The 20,863-nt window shown below is 34.7% G+C and overlaps 5 protein-coding genes across 7 annotated transcripts; 2 read left to right on the forward strand and 3 right to left on the reverse strand.

Annotated features, from left to right (window-relative positions):
• Positions 1-5: 5 nt before the first annotated feature.
• Positions 6-4,408, reverse strand: LOC127097737 (uncharacterized). Its single transcript, XM_051036234.1, has 10 exons — positions 4,112-4,408; positions 3,985-4,029; positions 2,964-3,020; positions 2,533-2,602; positions 2,177-2,218; positions 1,942-2,015; positions 1,247-1,317; positions 770-855; positions 525-634; positions 6-295 (listed from the first exon to the last, which is right to left on the reverse strand). The coding sequence occupies exons 1-10, from the start codon at positions 4,277-4,279 to the stop codon at positions 233-235; spliced, it is 786 nt and encodes a 261-aa protein (XP_050892191.1). The 5' UTR covers positions 4,280-4,408; the 3' UTR covers positions 6-232.
• Positions 6-20,572, reverse strand: LOC127097738 (uncharacterized). 2 transcript variants are annotated; one of them, XR_007793146.1, is made up of 11 exons: positions 20,152-20,572; positions 20,025-20,069; positions 19,004-19,060; positions 18,547-18,616; positions 18,191-18,232; positions 17,956-18,029; positions 17,261-17,331; positions 16,784-16,869; positions 16,539-16,648; positions 16,158-16,309; positions 6-118 (listed from the first exon to the last, which is right to left on the reverse strand). XR_007793146.1 is itself a non-coding variant. In XM_051036235.1 (10 exons), exons 1-10 carry the CDS (start codon positions 20,317-20,319, stop codon positions 16,247-16,249), a joined length of 786 nt encoding a protein of 261 aa, XP_050892192.1. In that variant the 5' UTR covers positions 20,320-20,572; the 3' UTR covers positions 16,025-16,246. The 2 variants fall into 2 exon arrangements, 1 of the variants encoding a protein (XP_050892192.1); XM_051036235.1 differs by lacking the exon at positions 6-118 and having other exon boundaries at positions 16,025-16,309.
• Positions 4,342-6,159, reverse strand: LOC127097739 (probable NADH dehydrogenase [ubiquinone] 1 alpha subcomplex subunit 12). The gene is made up of 4 exons (XM_051036237.1): positions 6,019-6,159; positions 4,722-4,831; positions 4,604-4,626; positions 4,342-4,408 (listed from the first exon to the last, which is right to left on the reverse strand). The coding sequence occupies exons 1-4, from the start codon at positions 6,152-6,154 to the stop codon at positions 4,342-4,344; spliced, it is 336 nt and encodes a 111-aa protein (XP_050892194.1). The 5' UTR covers positions 6,155-6,159.
• LOC127097736 (uncharacterized) lies at positions 6,927-9,624 on the forward strand. The gene is made up of 6 exons (XM_051036233.1): positions 6,927-7,322; positions 7,403-7,479; positions 8,003-8,068; positions 8,148-8,222; positions 8,327-8,401; positions 8,874-9,624. The coding sequence occupies exons 1-6, from the start codon at positions 7,001-7,003 to the stop codon at positions 9,234-9,236; spliced, it is 978 nt and encodes a 325-aa protein (XP_050892190.1). The 5' UTR covers positions 6,927-7,000; the 3' UTR covers positions 9,237-9,624.
• LOC127097734 (glutamate--tRNA ligase, chloroplastic/mitochondrial) lies at positions 10,288-13,606 on the forward strand. 2 transcript variants are annotated; one of them, XM_051036231.1, is made up of 11 exons: positions 10,288-10,427; positions 10,720-10,879; positions 11,018-11,197; positions 11,335-11,453; positions 11,536-11,584; positions 11,694-11,795; positions 12,168-12,270; positions 12,364-12,427; positions 12,713-12,827; positions 12,948-13,048; positions 13,147-13,606. In XM_051036231.1, the coding sequence occupies exons 3-11, from the start codon at positions 11,030-11,032 to the stop codon at positions 13,526-13,528; spliced, it is 1,203 nt and encodes a 400-aa protein (XP_050892188.1). In that variant the 5' UTR covers positions 10,288-10,427; positions 10,720-10,879; positions 11,018-11,029; the 3' UTR covers positions 13,529-13,606. The 2 variants fall into 2 exon arrangements, with proteins under 2 accessions (XP_050892188.1, XP_050892189.1); XM_051036232.1 differs by lacking the exons at positions 10,288-10,427; positions 10,720-10,879 and having other exon boundaries at positions 11,058-11,197; positions 11,324-11,453.
• Positions 20,573-20,863: the final 291 nt, after the last annotated feature.

Below are 20,863 nucleotides of genomic sequence, written 5' to 3' on the forward strand. Positions count from 1 at the left end.
GACTATTAAAAGAAATTTATGATGACATATTTTTTCTTACTCTTTGAAACGATGGGAGATGACATTAATTGTAATAGTAGCAAAAATTAGAGTGTACAAAGAGACTGAATTTCAGGCAACAATTTGCACCATTATATCCTTACATCCTATAAACAACAAATAAATCTCAAAGATTACAACATTACAAGGATACAAAGAAGGGACCATATCAGCATGATGGCAGACCAATTACCTATTTACTATTAACATATTCGAGAAGGTGCCGATCCAGCTCAAAATGTCGAGAAAGTAGTCCCTGCAGCCCATAATCCATATGATACATTGTTAAACAAAAGATCAGAGATGCAATTAATGGAGTAATGCTCAAGTTTGTTTGGGTAATGAACAATCATAAGAAACTAGGAGGCAAACACCAAGTCCCAACATTGCTCTAAACATTCTACCCAAAAGAAAGGTATCAAAATTCAAACCGTCCCACCCCATGCCCGACAATCTTAAAACAAAATCCTACTTCGAAAAGATACCTTTGTAATTGTAGGGTTGAAAAATGTTGTTTCGGAACCCAACTCTGGAAAGCGGGAAACCTCAGCGGCATTCTCGAATAAGATATATGTTGGGAGCTGACCCATGCTTCCTGACAATCAAAAGATTTCATATAAGTTGAATATTTCCACAACAATAATAACTAAAGAAACTAAGACTAGTAAAACAGTAAACAATTACTTTAAAATAGGAAATAAGGAAAATTAAATTATATATATAAAAGTACCACTAAGAGATACTCCAAATTTTTCAGCTGCATTGGGAAAGAGTCCAAGATCAACTATTCCAAATGATAAAAGTTTGGTTGAATATCTGTTAGAGACATGAACACACAGGACATTCTCAAATGCAGTTTATCACAGTAAAAAACAATGCTTGTCTCCATCAACTCGGAAGATGAAAATGTCAAAGCAAGTAGCAACTATGTATTACAAATTTAATAAAAGGCATGGTAACCAAATTTGTTTTCTAGTTTGAATTTAAAAAACTCAAAATAGAAAACACAAAGATGTTTCGACAAACCAATCAGATTCTGAACGACAACTTCTTTTATATCTATTACATTAAAGGCATAAAAGCTATTCGTATCAGGTGAGGAAGTAAAAAAACCCGGGTTTGCCCAATAAACAGAAACTCTTGCACTAATTTTGTTTTTATTTGAAGGATGCGTCAATAATCAAAATAAAGACAAGAAGAAGCATACGTAATTGAGAGCTCAGGAAACTGTTGACTTGATCGAATGCAAGCAGATGAATAAGAAGCACTGAATTCCACCTGAAACTCATGGAAAGAGAGAAGAATAAATAAAACAAATGGAGAAAGAAAGAAATCTAAGATATAAGCAATGATAATTACCACTCAAGCTTATAAGGAGCCTCTAACCTCAAAACTGCTAAAGCAGAAGAGCAAAAAAGTGTCACTCTTGACAAGAAAACAAGATTGATGTTGGCATGGATGAGAATATTACAATAGGATTATGAATGATTAAATCAGAGAAAAAATAAGGACAGCTCCAATTGTTAAAAAGATGGCAGAGTTTTGTCTGAGGTTGTTTAGGTATGTGTGGAGATGGACCATAGATGAACTATTGCAGAGATGTAGTCCAACTAGAAAATAATCCAACAATTAGAGAGGAGAGAGGGGGAGAGACTAAATAATTATAGCCAAACTATTAAGAAAAATTGAAGTTAAATTTGTTAGATACGATTCATGATTGAGTATTATGATGTTGTTAGATCTTTGTAGTTGACCCACAACGTAAAAAAAAAAAACACATTAGTTGTTATTGTATGTATAAATAGAGTTATTGGTCAACCTTATGTTCCCTTGAGGTTACAATCACAGGTACTTGTTTAGTGAGAGAATCAGAAAGGAATGCCATTCAAATTCAATTCTTACCAGCCAAAATTTTGTAGTGTTTCCCTCTGTTAGCAGGCTTTCCAACAACAATGGTGTTAGCTTACTACAAGTACCTGGAAGAATTAATAAAGTAGAAGCAGAATTTTATCAGATGATCAAATTATAATAAAGCATGGAGTTTTCGTAGTTTTCCTTACATCTTCAACCGCGAAGCTTGAAAAACAATATAACAAAAATTCATAAGGGAAAATCAGCTAAATCCAACTATCAATACCTAGTCCTTGAGATGAAGGTTGTTGTGTCAGCACATGTATAACTGCAATACAGAACATAACCATAAATATTCATATATATTACTTGAGTGGTTGAATCACATTGTCTGTAATTAACTTTCAGCAGATATCCAACGCACATCACGAACTTATTGCCAAAATAGGGTGCAAGCAAAATCAATTTTACAATTTTGAAAATGGCATTTTTATATCAAATGCTATTTTTTCTATAACAAAAGAATTTATTCCGTGAATGATAATGCACACTTCTGAATAATTGCAGGAAAAAGCAAAATGGTATAATTGCAGACAATATATTCAATGCTTTAAAAGATTAAAAATAGATAAAACTACCCACCTAAAAATACAAGAATATACCAAACGGCTATGCGGCGATCCATTGTAAAGGTAAGGACAAAAAGACAAATCTGGACATATTAAAACAAGATATAAAAGCTGAGAAGCGCCATGTAGACTTACAGTAAGAGAATAAATGAAACCAATGCGAAAACAGGATTTAAACTTGATCAAAACTGTCCAATTGCCAATAACAAAAGTCAGTAAGATCACAATGCATAACCCATAGTCAACAGACATCAATTTATGATAAAAATACCATAGCTGCATATCACAAATTCAAGTTCAATTTTTTTAAAACTAACAAAAACTAAAAACTCCAAACTTTATCATACAAATAGAAAAAAAGGTAAGGGGAGACTGAGAAATGACTTGTGCATCGAAGAAAGAAGCCGTAAAAAGTTTTGCAAATGCATCAATGTGATCAATCACCTTGGCAATGAAAAGTGCATCAGCTATGAAGGCTTCCCATGTCTCTTCTCTAATACCCTGCAACAAAGAAAACTGAGAAAATCAAATACACGCACGTAAATGTCCAAGGTTGCATGTCGGCAGCATGCGAGAGCAGATGTGGAATCATATTCATATGAATTGAAAATCTAGCCAAATTAGGATGGCTTATACATGCAAGAAATTGACAATCTAGCCAAATCAGAGTGACAGATACATGCACCACATGCGACAAAACTGGTTAATTTTTAACTCAAGAATGCGGGTCGATTTTTTTAAAAAGTAAAATGGAAGCAAAGAACTTCTACCTCTGTGTCATTCATATTTAATATAAAAAAACCTGTCAAATCTGCCGGAATACATCCGAGAGAAGAAGGGATCTTCCCCGCAGCAACCATACCAAGAGCCCAGGATCTAACGAGAGATTTCCCTCTCCCTAAGTTTAAGGTGCCAAAAACCATTCAGCCAGGCCAGGGTGCACGACGGAAATCTCACCCAGCTTTTTCATAGTAACACTAAACTCATAGTTTACAGGTATAACTGCAACAATAACCAAAGCCTTTTTCTACTATATGGAGTCAACTACATAATGCCATGATATCCAATTATAAATTGTTTCAAGACAAACCTTTACCACTAAATCAAAATCTTTGTTTAATGGTTTGATCTATAGTTTTCTGCAGCCTTCCTTTTTCTATTTATTGGACTATATATATCATTAAGATTCAAAGAATTCGACATCAATGTCAAATTCCTAAAATTGAAAGAATTTTTTTATAAGTAACGATGCGCCGGTGGCCTTAATTCTACCAATTTCACCACCAACTCAAACATACACAAAATTGACATATCAACATATATTAAAAACAAAAAGAAACTTCTAATATTAATATGAAAACATAATCTATACACTTGTAGAGATTGATTTAATGCAAAATATCATTCTGTGTGCAGTGAATTCAAGATTAGGTAACAAAATGGATCTGATTTGAACAGAACGTACCTTGATGAAAGCCAAAACAGCGAAAGCTAACAGCGTTTGTATTTCCTGAAAATGAAATTCAACTAGTTAATAAGAGAAGGAATAAATAAGCGATTAACGAGATAGATGGAAGAGAAAAGAGAGTTACGCGACGGATGAGAATTTGAATGAGGTGAGGCGCTAAAACTTGGGATGCGGAGCAGCGAAGGACAATATAGGAGAAAAAGGTTAAGAAATGGAAGAGATAGTGAGGTTCTGAAACCGTTTGATTCAGCAACTTCAACACTGAAAAACTGCTGCTACTTTCTTTTCCCATTTCGTTGCCTCAGATCTGAATTCGGTGATTTCTTGTTCTTGCTTTCAGTCGGAGCTTACTTGCTAACCAGAATTCTTGGCGTTGCATAGAAATGTTACTTTTTTTTTGTGTTGCACTATGGGCCAGGCTCTGCAAGTATATTATGGAGCATTTCACTTACCGCGAGTTAAAACCGAAACCCTTCCATATTTTCATAATTTTCTCAAATTTTCAAATTGTTTATGGATAAATTTATGATAAAAATTCAAATTTTTGATAATTTATTTTGAATTGTTGTTAAGAATTTTTTATTGTTTTTTATTGTCTTTATGGTCAAGACCATACCTTTTTGGTCTCAGTAAAAGAAGCTGCAACAAATTCATTGCAAATATTATGTTGGAGCTTCATATTTTCTTAGCATGTGATACTATCAAGGTAACAGATAGGAAATAATCAAATTTACTTCATCACCGGTGTGATCAGTTATGAAGTGGAGCCAGCCATGCCATTCAGCAGGAACCTGAGAAGCGTTATATCTAGTCTTCTCTGCATATTCAACCCATCTGTGCCTTCCTGTCAAATTATAACAATAATGTGTCATGCAATATTACATCTTCAAAGTTCCAATCTCCAAATAATGTCGACCTAAGTTTGAGTCTTGACAATATATCATAGAAAATGGAAGATTTGACTACTACAAAGTCAATCACACTACAAGCAGAAAAGTAAAGTGTTATACTCATTGATTGGAAAATCAATAGGACACAAACAACCTCATCTAGGAAATGCACAAAAAAGTTCTATGATTTTGGTTTTGTTTGACATATATTTGCAGAGGAGACCTCTGTTGCCTCCCAAGGTGCCCTCTGTTGCATCCCAAAGTCTCTTTGGTGTCATGGACATGGAGGCAGGTTTGGTAATTTACTCTCCCTCAACTGTAGAGTTTTTTTTTTTACGTTACTTTGGATGATACTCAATTGTTTAGGCTCTGATTTCAGTTTTTCCAACCTCTAAATCTAATGGCCTTCACACATGAAGCTTGGGTTGAACTTGAAACTCAAATTCTTCCTCCTTGTCTATAACTTATTGTCGGTTAGGTTTGAAAAGAGTTTTAGGCTTGTGGTGCTTGCAAGTTGCACCATTCATCAGACCCCACAAGCAACCTTGAGTAATAAGGTTCAGTAGCTTCCTCTGTTTTCAAAATGTGCCCCATCACCTCGCTTAAATATGGAGAAACTGTTTACATCTCTATCTTTCTTGACCAGATAGTAATTAATGTGTTGTGATACTGATTGATTACTTGTCAGGTTATAGTGTAAAACTGGGAGAAAAAAATAACAAAACTTTCTAACTGTTTTATGTGCTGAGTATTTTGATTTCTGACTCTGTTAGAGTGTGGTCGATGGCTGAGAGCCAAAATCCCACCTTACCGGCCGCTTTGCGCCGCCATTATAGTGGATTATGGCAGAAAAACCCTCAATATCGGCTGTTTCACTCTATTCCCTCTTACTAGTATTTATAAACATCAGAGTCTGACCTTAATAACTTAAGAGTTTACCTATTATATTATCTTCATTATGTGATAATGAGATAGCAATGTGTAACAAGCAGAATTATTGATGTTAACAGTTGCTAACAAAGTGACCTCGGCATGTCTTGGGTTCAAGCAACTAGTTTTCATTGAATTTAGCCATATCTGTTTATCAGACGAAAATAACGGACACACATACAAATAGAGACAGAGAGAGAAGGGCACTGACCATACTGTGTGTTTTCAGTTTTCTCGTAATACTTGTTACCATATTTATCAACACCAACGAGTGTTGGCCCAATATTGTGGATCTTGGTTTGCCTGCATAAATTCAAAAAACAATTAGAGTGGAAGAGGAAAAACATGATATCACAAGAGAATTCAAAAAGCAATTAGTGAAGATGCAAGAGCATAAGAAATAACATATGTGAGATATATACGACACTGAGTAAAAAAAATTAGGAGATCATCATAATTTATTTTGTATTGATATTATAACAAAATTTGCATTATATACATATATATATATATATATATATATATATATATATATATATATATATATATATATATATATATATATATATATATATATATATATATATATATATATATATATATATATATATATATTACTCACCACTACTTACCGAATTTTTCAAATATTTAAAAAATTTGATATATATATAATTTTTTAAAATATTTGATATGTAATATAAATTATCAGATTTTAAAAATAATATGGTATACATTCATCAAATATTTGAAAAAAGATAGTCCTTCATACAATTATCAGAAAGCAATATTTTTTTTCAAAAAATTTAAAATTTATAATATTTCATCGTATAAAATAAAAAATCCAGAATATTTTAGACTATCTGATATTTCTACCTACAAACACAAAAAATACGGTTTAATTCCAAAAAAAACCCTACTAGGAAAAACTTTTAAAAATTCCAAAAATATTAATGAAAGAGAAAATGGTAAAAATAGTTGAGATGTGGGGGTGCCGGGTGAAGTTGGAGAGTGGCAGGATAAATTCTCTAGTAGCAATAGACTAGTGGGCCTTGTGAACCAAAGCCAAGCCCAATCCAACAAAGATCAGTACTAACATTTTTTATTTTCCAATTTCCACTTCCAATTCCAAGTAGTTGCAGTAGTACCGAGTAGTACTGATTTCCACTTCCAATTCCAAGTGCGAACTCGAAGCAATGGATAGAGAATGGGGTTCAAAACCGGGAAGCGGCGGAGCCGCGACGGCGCAAAACGAAGCAATAGACCGCCGCGAGCGTCTCCGACGACTAGCACTCGAAACAATAGATCTAGCAAAAGATCCATATTTCATGCGCAATCATCTCGGTAGCTACGAGTGCAAACTCTGTTTAACTCTCCACAACAACGAAGGAAACTACCTCGCACATACTCAAGGCAAACGCCATCAAACCAATCTCGCTAAGCGTGCTGCTCGTGAAGCTAAAGATGCTCCCACTCAACCTCAACCTCATAAGCGGAAGCTTAACCTTAAGAAAACTGGTATGGAACCCTTAATTCTTGTTTATTTTGTTTATTTGGTAATTGGAATGATTAATTGGATATATTTTGTTTGTTTACAGTTAAAATTGGTCGTCCTGGGTACCGTGTAACTAAACAATTTGATCCTGACACTAAGCAAAGATCACTCCTTTTTCAGGTTTTTCTTGTTTTCTTAACCAAAAATATATTCTTTCAAGTTTAAATGTATGTTGAATTATAGGCAAAAAATGCTTAAATAACTTATTTGGTACAATTAAATAGCCAAGAGGATTGTAAAAGCAATTTGGCTTAAATTATACATATAAGCTATGAAGCACCGGCTGAAAATAATAGGCGTGTCCGTGTCGGCGACACTTGTGATTAGGTTCAATTGATTCATTTTTTAAAATTATTATCGGTGTTAGTGTCGGTGTTGTGTCCATGTTTGTGTCTGTGCTTCATAGCATATATGTTAGAACCTTTTAGTTCTTAGATTTTAATGGTTATATAGTTCTAACCAATTTTGGGAAAACTTGGAGGATTAGGAATAATGATAATATACAAAAAGCTATAGGAATAAGAGGATTGTGAATGGAAGTGTTAGACAGAAAATTAGGGCAGCGTAGTAGTATTGTTCTAACATTGTTATATACTATAGATTGATAGTAATATAATTTCTTTGAAAATTTCTATTGATGCAGATTGAATATCCTGAGATTGAAGACCTTGCAAAGCCTAGGCATCGATTTATGTCCTCCTATGAGCAGGTAAACTGTTAAGGCAAAGTTGTCAAATTATTTGTTGCATGTAGGCCATCTTTTAACCTTTCCGTTTTTGTGTATATAGAGGGTGCAACCATTTGATAAAAGATATCAGTATCTCTTGTTTGCAGCTGAACCATATGAAACAATTTCTTTCAAGGTAAATAATTGCTCTAGTTTATTATTTATCGTGTTTAAGTCCTTGAATACGTTTGTTGAGCTGTGGAAGTTTATTTGTTTGTACTTGTTAATCTACATTTTCAGGTCCCTAGCACAGAGATTGACAAGTCCACGCCAAAGTTTTTCTCGCATTGGGACCCAGATTCCAAGATGTTTACGGTCGGTACATTTAATCCTCTTAAATATCCATGATGTAAAAGTTTGTCCATCCAAGTGTACATATGTTGTGTAATTGTGAAAGTTAATAATTCATGCATATGTATCATCCAAGCAAAACCAAAAAAATTTCAAAAGAAAAAGAATGCTCACTGTGTTCTTGAAGAACTTTTTTGTAGATAAAACATCTTTTTATGATTTTTTTTTCTTGATATCAAAATATGCTAATTAAAACGCACTTAATCTTTAGTCATCATAGAACCAGTTTGGCCGGTTATATCAAAATCTTTGCATTTTAATTGTTTTCCCTTGTGCAAACTAATGATTCAAGCAAGCAGTTAATTGTGGAACTACGATGAGTATTTCCATCCTTTCATGCATTCTCTTTGTTCCTTTTGGTTGTGACATGCATGCATTGTTGATATTTTATTTCCACTAGCAGCTACTGAATCCAGAACTGTTGCTATGTCTGCAGCTGCAGTTGTATTTTAAAATCAAACCACTAGAGGTAACCAAACCACAGCCACCTGCATCTACTCCCAATGGCACCACAGCACCCGGTGTTCCTCCAAGGCCAATGCCCCCAGCATCACAAGCTCCATTACCACCACCACCTCCTCCCCAAGGGCTGCCTCCTGGCGCACCTTTGGGAAATCCTCCTCGAGCCCCTCCACCTCCAATGTCAGGATCAATGCCTCCACCACCTCCTATGTCTGCAAATGGTCCAAGACTTGTACCCGGTGCAATGCCGCCTCTTCCACCTCCAGCTCCCCTTGGCGCTCGACCTCCATCAATGCCACCTCCGCAAGGTTTTCCAGGCCAACAAATGCAGAGCTAGGGCATCTGTTTGCCTCCGCCAATTGCACATGACCTACCCAGTCCGCATGGCAGTATGCTGATCAGTATCGTGTGTTAAATAGTTGTAGTTGGACGCGCCTTATCCTCTGGGTCTCAGTATATTTGTTATGTCAGATGCTAGTTTTCATAAACAATACCCCAAATTGGCAATACATTGTTTATTGCATCTCATTTTTGCAACTTACAAATTTATACATTTGATTTGCAGTATCAAGTTGTTTGGTATTTAATGTTTATGTTGACCATCTTTCACTAAACGTGGTTCTCCAATCCCAAGGTATAGATGGAAATGTTTTGGTTTGTACCGTAGCACAAGAACATCCATAGGCATCCGTGATAATTAATGTAATAACATTGTTGCTTTATCATTATTTGCTTACTTAAATATTTTGTGCATCATCTTCATCAACCAAAGTTGTTTTGAACTTCAATTGTATTAGTATGTCGATTTGAAGGAAAGGGTAAAACTGTGAATCAAATATTGTCAATATGATCAGAGATCAGTTCTAGACTTCGTCGTCAAAAGATTTCATTATAAAAGCACCAAAGTTACATGAATAGATGTTCATGTTTTTTACCTCTAACATGTGTACACATGAAAAAACATAAATTGTTACGTGTAAAAGAATATCTTTGTACAAAGAATATGCTGAGAATATGCTGAGAGGAATCTGAGAATATGTTGAAGAGATTGAAAAGGGTTTTTTCCCACTCTTCCAAGCAATCTTCACCTTCCCTCAAGAACTAATGATGCTCGAAAAAGAAAGATCCTCAGGAATGTACCGACTCTCCTCCTACTTCATCTCAAGAATGGTAGCTGACCTACCAATGGAGCTAGTCCTCCCAACAGTCTTCCTTCTCATAACATATTTCATGGCAGGACTCAAAGCAACAGCACTAAACTTCTTCGAAACACTTTTCTCGCTCTTACTGAATGTGTTGGTTGCACAAGGACTAGGACTTGCACTTGGTGCTGCTGTACTTGATCAAAAATCAGCAACAACACTTGCATCGGTGTTGATGCTAGTTTTCTTACTTGCTGGTGGATTCTATGTTCAGAATGTTCCAAAGTTCATAGATTGGGTGAAGTATATTTCTATTAGCTACTATACATATCAGCTATTTATTGGATCACAGTTTCACAGTGGAGACACATACCCTTGCTCTGAAGGTCAGTGTCCTATTGAAGAGTTTCCTCCTATAAAACAAGTAGGGTTTGATTTGAATGGACAATGGATGGCTGCAATGGCTCTAGTAATAATGCTGATTGGTTATAGACTTATAGCTTATTTTGCTCTTATGAGGATTGGAATCACAAAGAAATAGGCTTAGTTTATTTTGATTTTGATGTATCCTATATAGATTTATGTGCAAGTAATCTATATGTAGTTTTTCAATATATATATTTAACGTTATAAAATCATATTTGTTGCTTGAAATAATATTATCAATTCTTATAACAGAACAAGAGGCTAAGTTGAAAGCTATGCTTAGGCTTTAATTGGAACTAAATTGAGTTAATTACCCAAAGATAGGCAATCTGAGAGGAATTCTTTGTACAAAGAATATGCTGAGAAACTTCTTCAATCCGGTCAAGTTTATGGTTGCTTTTGTTCTAATGAGGTATTTTCAATCTCTTCAACAACCTCTCAAACTTATTATGGAATTGAATGAAAATCTTTTTTGTTATGTCATCTTGTATAATTTTTTATTGAAGTGTTCTCAAGTTTCATTGTTACTTTTTGTTTGTCTTTGATATAGGAACTAGAGAAAATGAAGGAGGATGCTAAACTAAAGCAATTGCCTCCGGTATACACAGGTAAATGGGCCTATGCAACAGATAAGGAAGTAGAAGAAGAGCTGGCAAAAGGAACTCCATATACATTCAGACTTCGTGTCCCGAAAGGAAGTTTAAAAATTACCGACTTGATACGAGGAGAGGTGAGTTCTTTCCTCCCCTCTAGCCTACCTATTCGCCATGCTACCTTGCATAACCTGAACAATTTGCAAATGAATATAAATTTTTTTTTCAAATTATGTTGACTAGCTATTAACTTTCTTTGGTAGTGTCTTTGAAGGTTAGTTGGAATTTGGATACACTTGGAGATTTTGTGATAATGAGGAGTAATGGTCAGCCAGTTTATAACTTTTGTGTGACTGTTGATGATGCTACCATGGCTATTTCCCATGTTATCAGGTAATGATTTATTTTCAGATTCAACCAATCTGTTTGATGACATATTTTCACTATCTTATTCCATAAAATATTTTTAATTCAGAGCAGAGGAGCATTTACCGAACACTCTAAGGCAGGCATTAATATATAAGGTACGGCGCAAACCATAGAGTATATATGCTTTTTGTCGTATCGGTTTATGCAATAATCTTGTTCACTGATTTTGGTTTGTTCCACATCTGTGCATGAATTTGTTTACAGGCACTAGAATTTCCCATGCCTAATTTTGCACACGTTTCCTTGATTTTAGCTCCTGATAGAAGTAAATTATCAAAACGACATGGAGCAACATCTTTCGGTCAGGTAAAGTTCATCCATCATTTCCAGATTACATATTTCTTAAAGTTTTATGAGGTCTCACTTGCCTCTTTCTTCCTCCGTTTAACTTTAGGGTTAAATATATTTTTAGTCCCTATAAAATTCACAAATTTTCAAAATTGGTCCCTACATAAATTGTCCAATTTTAGTCCTTACAAGGTTAAAAACACTTTTTTGTCGTAAAAAGTTATTAATATAAGGACTAAACTTGAAAATTTTATGCAGGAAGTAAGCTTAAAAAGTCGTTTAGGGGCTGAAAACATATTTATCAGTTAATTTTACATTGTAAGTTCTAATAAAGCTTCTGCTTTTTAAGGGGTGATTAGCTCTAAAACTTCAATATCTTCTGTGTTGCAGTACAGGGAAATGGGATACCTACCTGAGGCGATGACGAATTACCTAGCATTATTAGGTTGGGGTGATGGGACCGAAAATGAGTTCTTCACCCTTGATAAACTTGGTTAGTGAATTTTCTGTTTGAACTCCACTTTTCTGATTTTCTATTCATATAGTTTCACAACTTACTTTAAAATGCTTTTCGGGTGTCAATCAGTTGAAAGATTCACTATTGAACATGTGAATAAAAGTGGTGCTGTTTTTGATTCCACAAAGTTAAGGTAAGTCTTCTTGTATTTTCCATACTTTATATGGATAACTCTTATGTGTTGTTTCTCATCGTTATCCTATATCAAGATAAAATCGGTAAAAAAATCTTACAGTTGCTTATCACAGGTAATAGGATGAATGCTACATTTATTTGCTTACGATCTCTGTGTCCATTATTCATGAATTGAATTCAAGTGCTTTCTACTGTTATGATTCCTTATCAGGTTTTACTGTGATTAGTAACAATAAAATTGTAATTCACGACCTTGTAATTTTCTTTATACCTTTTTAATTAGATGGATGAATGGTCAACATTTAAGAGCACGTCCATCAGAGGACTTGAACAAACTTATCGCAGAGCGCTGGAAGACATCTGGCATGCTAACAATATCAGAAGGGCCCTTTGTTGATGTGAGATCCAAATCCATGCTTTCTTGATTCAGTTTCCTTATAAAAGAATCGGTTTTGTTTCATATTTCATTCCGAGGCATTGTGGTTTATTTAGTATTGTGTTGTCACTTTTTCTAACAGGATTCAATTCAACTACTTAAGGATGGAATTGACTTGATAACTGATGCAGACACTGCACTTTCGAATTTGCTTTCTTATCCTCTACATTCTACTTTACAAAGGTGGTGTTCATATTCTTCTATTTAGATAGTCCTAATTGTATAATTGACCTTATCCTTTTATTGATTATGCCGATTTTCTACGTGTTGCATAATTGCAGCCATGAAGCAGAATCTGTCATACAAGATAATCTTTCCGAGTTTTGTGCCAGTTTCTTGGCTGCCTACGATAGCGGTGATCTGTTACGTGCGCTCGAAGAAGGCCAAGCTGGCTGGAAAAATTGGGTCAAAGGCTTCGGCAAATCACTTAAGCGCAAGGGAAAATCACTCTTCATGCCCCTTCGGCTTCTGCTGACTGGAAAACTTCACGGTCCAGATATCGGAGCTACTGTTGTATTGCTTTATAAAGCTGGGACTAGTGATATCATAGCTTCTGAAGTTGGTTTTGTGACAATTGATGAACGAGTTAAAGTTCTTAGGCAAATTAATTGGGAAACATTGTCCAAAGAACATGCTGTGAAAGAAACTGCTTCGACTGTCTAATTGAGAATTCACCTTCAAGGTCTACCTCATAACAATATGGTTTTGTACTAGTTCAATTTATTCAGAGGCTTTTTTTCATTTTTGTTTTTCGACTTTTTTTTTTACAACCAAAGTCTAATTTTGTAATTTTATTGAGAGATGTTGAGTTTTTTTTTTATTTACTTTATTTCGGAGATGCATCTCATCTTAGGAATGATTCCGTAGTTAAATCTTTGGAGTGACACATCAATTTCAGAATGCTTGATCTTTATTGAAGACAAAGATTAATATGGATGAATCTATAGGTGGCACCCCTTGGAATTTTGTGCATTTGATTTTTTTTCAATGTTGTTCAATCTCTCGAAATCTTACATCCTTTTCATAAAATAATCCCGCCAAGTATGGACTTTTGTGGTCGAATGAGCCGTCCACCCCGGTGATGTACCTGATATAGGGTATCTCGATTTCAAGTAAACTTGAACAAAATGACTTGATTTTGAAAGTCACCCAATACACATGATACAATCATTTGGATTTTGGAGTGGGGTGGTGCGCAGTGGGAAAAAGGTTTCTGAAAAACCGTAGCGTGTCAGGTCAACATACATATTATCATACGCACATGCTATCAAGTGACCCATTTCAGAGAAGCGAATCCATTTTGCCTCCGTGCCGGACCGCTCAAGCAAGGAACAAGAGATTCATAAACCGCATCGAAATTTTCTTTCTTTTTGTACAATCGTGTGTATGATTCTTTATGCATCTTCAACTCTTGGATAAGTTGATGTCGAACAAGTGTATGACTATCTTCTCTTTTACCGAGTAAAGTCTAAACGACTCGGTGACTGCAATTACCGTCCCCAACGATCCGCTCGATATATTTGTGCATAAAAACCGGCATCTCGTCGATGAATGAAATCTTCGGTGGAAGCGGCGTCGGAGGTGATTTGCTAATGCGAGCACCTTTGATAACACTTTTTTTGAGATTTTGGAGTCGGTGAGTCGGAAAAAACTTTGTCAACATGTTCAAAATATGAAGGAGACCGTGTAGTCGAATTGTCATTTGGTGTAGCCTTCATTTTCTTTGAAGCACCTTTTGTTTATACGGGTTGAGAGGGCGGTTTCATGTTGGTGGTTTCAAGATAGACAATCTTCCTCAATTATTCTTTGATGTGGAGTTTCATGTTGTCATCGACTTTCAAAAATCTCTCTTGTATTACTTCTTATTCGGTCAAAATAAAGATATTCGATTTATCGTCATCCATGCCTCCATCATCATCAAACTAAGTCTCTTCCAAATGCAAAGGTGATGTAAATTTCAAAATGTCGTCCATAATTTTAGAGATGCATCTCTGGAATATCTATTGAACTGTTAAATAATTAAGGTCTTTCTTAAAATATTCCGGAGATGCATCTTCGGAATAGATATTATCTAATATATATGCGCTTTTCAGAATGGTCTTACTTAAGTGTACTAAAGGGAAATGAGATACCTACCTGAGGCGATGACGAATTACCTAGCATTATTAGGTTGGGGTGATGGGACCGAAAATGAGTTCTTCACCCTTGATAAACTTGGTTAGTGAATTTTCTGTTTGAACTCCACTTTTCTGATTTTCTATTCATATAGTTTCACAACTTACTTTAAAATGCTTTTCGGGTGTCAAACAGTTGAAAGATTCACTATTGAACGTGTGAATAAAAGTGGTGCTGTTTTTGATTCCACAAAGTTAAGGTAAGTCTTCTTGTATTTTCCATACTTTATATGGATAACTCTTATGTGTTGTTTCTCATCGTTATCCTATATCAAGATAAAATCGGTAAAAAAATCTTACAGTTGCTTATCACAGGTAATAGGATGAATGACAAGGTTCTCATATTTGTCGCTCATAGAGGCGAATGCATACGTTGAATCCCCAGGGTTGCTTATCACAGGCGAATGCATACGTTGAATCCCCAGAATTGTTTATCACAGGCGAATGCATACGTTGAATCCCCAGAGTTGCTTATCACAGGTAATAGGATGAATGACAAGGTTCTCATATTTGTCGCTCATAGAGGCGAATGCATACGTTGAATCCCCAGCGATGGGATCCTTGTCACCCACAAAATTATAAAATATATATAATTTTATTTCCATGAACTCAGTTCACTGTACTTATATCACTTTGAAAACAATGGAACATAGAAAACTTCTAAAACAATGGAATGCAAAAGTTAGGCAAGAAAAATAGGTTTTAATTCAAAATTGAGAGTAAGAGAAAGACAAAATGAGAGGAAGAGGGAGACAATGGAAGAGTAAATAGAAAGGGAGGAAGAGAAGAGAAAGAAAAAATTGAAGAAAATATAGATTCCATTTGTTGGGTGTTAAAAAATTCTCTATTTTATTGTTTGAAAATAACAGAACGGAAGTATTTATAATTTTTTTATTCCAATATCATTCTGATTGAATTACTATGAATAAATTAATTATAATTATATGTTATTAAAATAGAGGTTGCGCTATTTTAGACTATTAAAAGAAATTTATGATGACATATTTTTTCTTACTCTTTGAAACGATGGGAGATGACATTAATTGTAATAGTAGCAAAAATTAGAGTGTACAAAGAGACTGAATTTCAGGCAACAATTTGCACCATTATATCCTTACATCCTATAAACAACAAATAAATCTCAAAGATTACAACATTACAAGGATACAAAGAAGGGACCATATCAGCATGATGGCAGACCAATTACCTATTTACTATTAACATATTCGAGAAGGTGCCGATCCAGCTCAAAATGTCGAGAAAGTAGTCCCTGCAGCCCATAATCCATATGATACATTGTTAAACAAAAGATCAGAGATGCAATTAATGGAGTAATGCTCAAGTTTGTTTGGGTAATGAACAATCATAAGAAACTAGGAGGCAAACACCAAGTCCCAACATTGCTCTAAACATTCTACCCAAAAGAAAGGTATCAAAATTCAAACCGTCCCACCCCATGCCCGACAATCTTAAAACAAAATCCTACTTCGAAAAGATACCTTTGTAATTGTAGGGTTGAAAAATGTTGTTTCGGAACCCAACTCTGGAAAGCGGGAAACCTCAGCGGCATTCTCGAATAAGATATATGTTGGGAGCTGACCCATGCTTCCTGACAATCAAAAGATTTCATATAAGTTGAATATTTCCACAACAATAATAACTAAAGAAACTAAGACTAGTAAAACAGTAAACAATTACTTTAAAATAGGAAATAAGGAAAATTAAATTATATATATAAAAGTACCACTAAGAGATACTCCAAATTTTTCAGCTGCATTGGGAAAGAGTCCAAGATCAACTATTCCAAATGATAAAAGTTTGGTTGAATATCTGTTAGAGACATGAACACACAGGACATTCTCAAATGCAGTTTATCACAGTAAAAAACAATGCTTGTCTCCATCAACTCGGAAGATGAAAATGTCAAAGCAAGTAGCAACTATGTATTACAAATTTAATAAAAGGCATGGTAACCAAATTTGTTTTCTAGTTTGAATTTAAAAAACTCAAAATAGAAAACACAAAGATGTTTCGACAAACCAATCAGATTCTGAACGACAACTTCTTTTATATCTATTACATTAAAGGCATAAAAGCTATTCGTATCAGGTGAGGAAGTAAAAAAACCCGGGTTTGCCCAATAAACAGAAACTCTTGCACTAATTTTGTTTTTATTTGAAGGATGCGTCAATAATCAAAATAAAGACAAGAAGAAGCATACGTAATTGAGAGCTCAGGAAACTGTTGACTTGATCGAATGCAAGCAGATGAATAAGAAGCACTGAATTCCACCTGAAACTCATGGAAAGAGAGAAGAATAAATAAAACAAATGGAGAAAGAAAGAAATCTAAGATATAAGCAATGATAATTACCACTCAAGCTTATAAGGAGCCTCTAACCTCAAAACTGCTAAAGCAGAAGAGCAAAAAAGTGTCACTCTTGACAAGAAAACAAGATTGATGTTGGCATGGATGAGAATATTACAATAGGATTATGAATGATTAAATCAGAGAAAAAATAAGGACAGCTCCAATTGTTAAAAAGATGGCAGAGTTTTGTCTGAGGTTGTTTAGGTATGTGTGGAGATGGACCATAGATGAACTATTGCAGAGATGTAGTCCAACTAGAAAATAATCCAACAATTAGAGAGGAGAGAGGGGGAGAGACTAAATAATTATAGCCAAACTATTAAGAAAAATTGAAGTTAAATTTGTTAGATACGATTCATGATTGAGTATTATGATGTTGTTAGATCTTTGTAGTTGACCCACAACGTAAAAAAAAAAAACACATTAGTTGTTATTGTATGTATAAATAGAGTTATTGGTCAACCTTATGTTCCCTTGAGGTTACAATCACAGGTACTTGTTTAGTGAGAGAATCAGAAAGGAATGCCATTCAAATTCAATTCTTACCAGCCAAAATTTTGTAGTGTTTCCCTCTGTTAGCAGGCTTTCCAACAACAATGGTGTTAGCTTACTACAAGTACCTGGAAGAATTAATAAAGTAGAAGCAGAATTTTATCAGATGATCAAATTATAATAAAGCATGGAGTTTTCGTAGTTTTCCTTACATCTTCAACCGCGAAGCTTGAAAAACAATATAACAAAAATTCATAAGGGAAAATCAGCTAAATCCAACTATCAATACCTAGTCCTTGAGATGAAGGTTGTTGTGTCAGCACATGTATAACTGCAATACAGAACATAACCATAAATATTCATATATATTACTTGAGTGGTTGAATCACATTGTCTGTAATTAACTTTCAGCAGATATCCAACGCACATCACGAACTTATTGCCAAAATAGGGTGCAAGCAAAATCAATTTTACAATTTTGAAAATGGCATTTTTATATCAAATGCTATTTTTTCTATAACAAAAGAATTTATTCCGTGAATGATAATGCACACTTCTGAATAATTGCAGGAAAAAGCAAAATGGTATAATTGCAGACAATATATTCAATGCTTTAAAAGATTAAAAATAGATAAAACTACCCACCTAAAAATACAAGAATATACCAAACGGCTATGCGGCGATCCATTGTAAAGGTAAGGACAAAAAGACAAATCTGGACATATTAAAACAAGATATAAAAGCTGAGAAGCGCCATGTAGACTTACAGTAAGAGAATAAATGAAACCAATGCGAAAACAGGACTTAATTTAACACATCAAATACATTCATAACTTGATCAAAACTGTCCAATTGCCAATAACAAAAGTCAGTAAGATCACAATGCATAACCTATAGTCAACAGACATCAATTTATGATAAAAATACCATAGCTGCATATCACAAATTCAAGTTCAATTTTTTTAAAACTAACAAAAACTAAAAATTCCAAACTTTATCATACAAATAGAAAAAAAAGGGTAAGGGGAGACTGAGAAATGACTTGTGAATTGAAGAAGGAAGCCGTAAAAAGTTTTGCAAATGCATCAATGTGATTAATCACCTTGGCAATGAAAAGTGCATCAGCTATGAAGGCTTCCCATGTCTCTTCTCTAATACCCTGCAACAAAGAAAACTGAGAAAATCAAATACACGCACGTAAATGTCCAAGGTTGCATGTCGGCAGCATGCGAGAGCAGATGTGGAATCATATTCATATGAATTGAAAATCTAGCCAAATTAGGATGGCTTATACATGCAAGAAATTGACAATCTAGCCAAATCAGAGTGACAGATACATGCACCACATACGACAAAACTGGTTAATTTTTAACTCAAGAATGCGGGTCGATTTTTTTAAAAAGTTAAATGGAAGCAAAGAACTTCTACCTCTGTGTCATTCATATTTAATATAAAAAAACCTGTCAAATCTGCCGGAATACATCCGAGAGAAGAAGGGATCTTCCCCGCAGCAACCATACCAAGAGCCCAGGATCTAACGAGAGATTTCCCTCTCCCTAAATTTAAGGTGCCAAAAACCATTCAGCCAGGCCAGGGTGCACGACGGAAATCTCACCCAGCTTTTTCATAGTAACACTAAACTCATAGTTTACAGGTATAACTGCAACAATAACCAAAGCCTTTTTCTACTATATGGAGTCAACTACATAATGCCATGATATCCAATTATAAATTGTTTCAAGACAAACCTTTACCACTAAATCAAAATCTTTGTTTAATGGTTTGATCTATAGTTTTCTGCAGCCTTCCTTTTTCTATTTATTGGACTATATATATCATTAAGATTCAAAGAATTCGACATCAATGTCAAATTCCTAAAATTGAAAGAATTTTTTTATAAGTAACGATGCGCCGGTGGCCTTAATTCTACCAATTTCACCACCAACTCAAACATACACAAAATTGACATATCAACATATATTAAAAACAAAAAGAAACTTCTAATATTAATATGAAAACATAATCTATACACTTGTAGAGATTGATTTAATGCAAAATATCATTCTGTGTGCAGTGAATTCAAGATTAGGTAACAAAATGGATCTGATTTGAACAGAACGTACCTTGATGAAAGCCAAAACAGCGAAAGCTAACAGCGTTTGTATTTCCTGAAAATGAAATTCAACTAGTTAATAAGAGAAGGAATAAATAAGCGATTAACGAGATAGATGGAAGAGAAAAGAGAGTTACGCGACGGATGAGAATTTGAATGAGGTGAGGCGCTAAAACTTGGGATGCGGAGCAGCGAAGGACAATATAGGAGAAAAAGGTTAAGAAATGGAAGAGATAGTGAGGTTCTGAAACCGTTTGATTCAGCAACTTCAACACTGAAAAACTGCTGCTACTTTCTTTTCCCATTTCGTTGCCTCAGATCTGAATTCGGTGATTTCTTGTTCTTGCTTTCAGTCGGAGCTTACTTGCTCGTTGGCCGTTGCTAACCAGAATTCTTGGCGTTGCATAGAAATGTTACTTTTTTTTTGTGTTGCACTATGGGCCAGGCTCTGCAAGTATATTATGGAGCATTTCACTTACCGCGAGTTAAAACCGAAACCCTTCCATATTTTCATAATTTTCTCAAATTTTCAAATTGTTTATGGATAAATTTATGATAACAATAAATTGTAATTTAGCTTTATGTTTTATATTATATACTTTAAATTATTTTCAGGAGAGTGGTCCGAAGAAAGAACTCAATGTAAATGGACATGGGAACAAGCTTATGGGATGGGTTCCTCTGTGTCTCTCATCTGGAAGATGTTTCTTTTCTGCTTCACCTTCAGATTAAGGGTGAGTTCTAAACCCATTGAGGTGTCACTGAAAAAGATGTTGTTAGTCTTTTTATTGGTTACTTGGGATTTCCATTTGATGAGGCAACAAGATAGGTCCATTCTTGCGGGGGGTG

Source organism: Lathyrus oleraceus, chromosome 6 (genome assembly GCF_024323335.1).
Source record: "Lathyrus oleraceus cultivar Zhongwan6 chromosome 6, CAAS_Psat_ZW6_1.0, whole genome shotgun sequence".
Lineage (NCBI taxonomy): Eukaryota > Viridiplantae > Streptophyta > Magnoliopsida > Fabales > Fabaceae > Lathyrus > Lathyrus oleraceus.

What these genes read in the sequence shown, in the direction of transcription:
- LOC127097739 (XM_051036237.1), bottom strand. Translation starts at nt 6,154, where the DNA reads ATGTTTTTCCTCTTCCACTCTAATTGTTTTTTGAATTTATGCAGGCAA. An exon ending in AACTGAAAACACACAGTATG is followed by an intron (nt 4,832 to 6,018) that starts GTCAGTGCCCTT and finishes ATAATTTGACAG; the next exon opens with GAAGGCACAGATGGGTTGAA. An exon ending in CTTTTACTGAGACCAAAAAG is followed by an intron (nt 4,409 to 4,603) that starts GTATGGTCTTGA and finishes ATATACTTGCAG; the next exon opens with AGCCTGGCCCATAGTGCAAC.
- LOC127097734 (XM_051036231.1), top strand. Translation starts at nt 11,030, where the DNA reads ATGAAGGAGGATGCTAAACTAAAGCAATTGCCTCCGGTATACACAGGT. An exon ending in CTTCACCCTTGATAAACTTG is followed by an intron (nt 12,271 to 12,363) that starts GTTAGTGAATTT and finishes GGTGTCAATCAG; the next exon opens with TTGAAAGATTCACTATTGAA. An exon ending in CAGAAGGGCCCTTTGTTGAT is followed by an intron (nt 12,828 to 12,947) that starts GTGAGATCCAAA and finishes TTTTTCTAACAG; the next exon opens with GATTCAATTCAACTACTTAA.
- LOC127097737 (XM_051036234.1), bottom strand. Translation starts at nt 4,279, where the DNA reads ATGGGAAAAGAAAGTAGCAGCAGTTTTTCAGTGTTGAAGTTGCTGAAT. An exon ending in TTCAAATTCTCATCCGTCGC is followed by an intron (nt 4,030 to 4,111) that starts GTAACTCTCTTT and finishes TTTCATTTTCAG; the next exon opens with GAAATACAAACGCTGTTAGC. An exon ending in TTTCCTGAGCTCTCAATTAC is followed by an intron (nt 856 to 1,246) that starts GTATGCTTCTTC and finishes TGTCTCTAACAG; the next exon opens with ATATTCAACCAAACTTTTAT.
- LOC127097736 (XM_051036233.1), top strand. Translation starts at nt 7,001, where the DNA reads ATGGATAGAGAATGGGGTTCAAAACCGGGAAGCGGCGGAGCCGCGACG. An exon ending in GCTTAACCTTAAGAAAACTG is followed by an intron (nt 7,323 to 7,402) that starts GTATGGAACCCT and finishes GTTTGTTTACAG; the next exon opens with TTAAAATTGGTCGTCCTGGG. An exon ending in CAGATTCCAAGATGTTTACG is followed by an intron (nt 8,402 to 8,873) that starts GTCGGTACATTT and finishes CTATGTCTGCAG; the next exon opens with CTGCAGTTGTATTTTAAAAT.
- LOC127097738 (XM_051036235.1), bottom strand. Translation starts at nt 20,319, where the DNA reads ATGGGAAAAGAAAGTAGCAGCAGTTTTTCAGTGTTGAAGTTGCTGAAT. An exon ending in CTGTTTTGGCTTTCATCAAG is followed by an intron (nt 19,061 to 20,024) that starts GTACGTTCTGTT and finishes TCTTTGTTGCAG; the next exon opens with GGTATTAGAGAAGAGACATG. An exon ending in ATGCACTTTTCATTGCCAAG is followed by an intron (nt 18,617 to 19,003) that starts GTGATTAATCAC and finishes TAATATGTCCAG; the next exon opens with ATTTGTCTTTTTGTCCTTAC.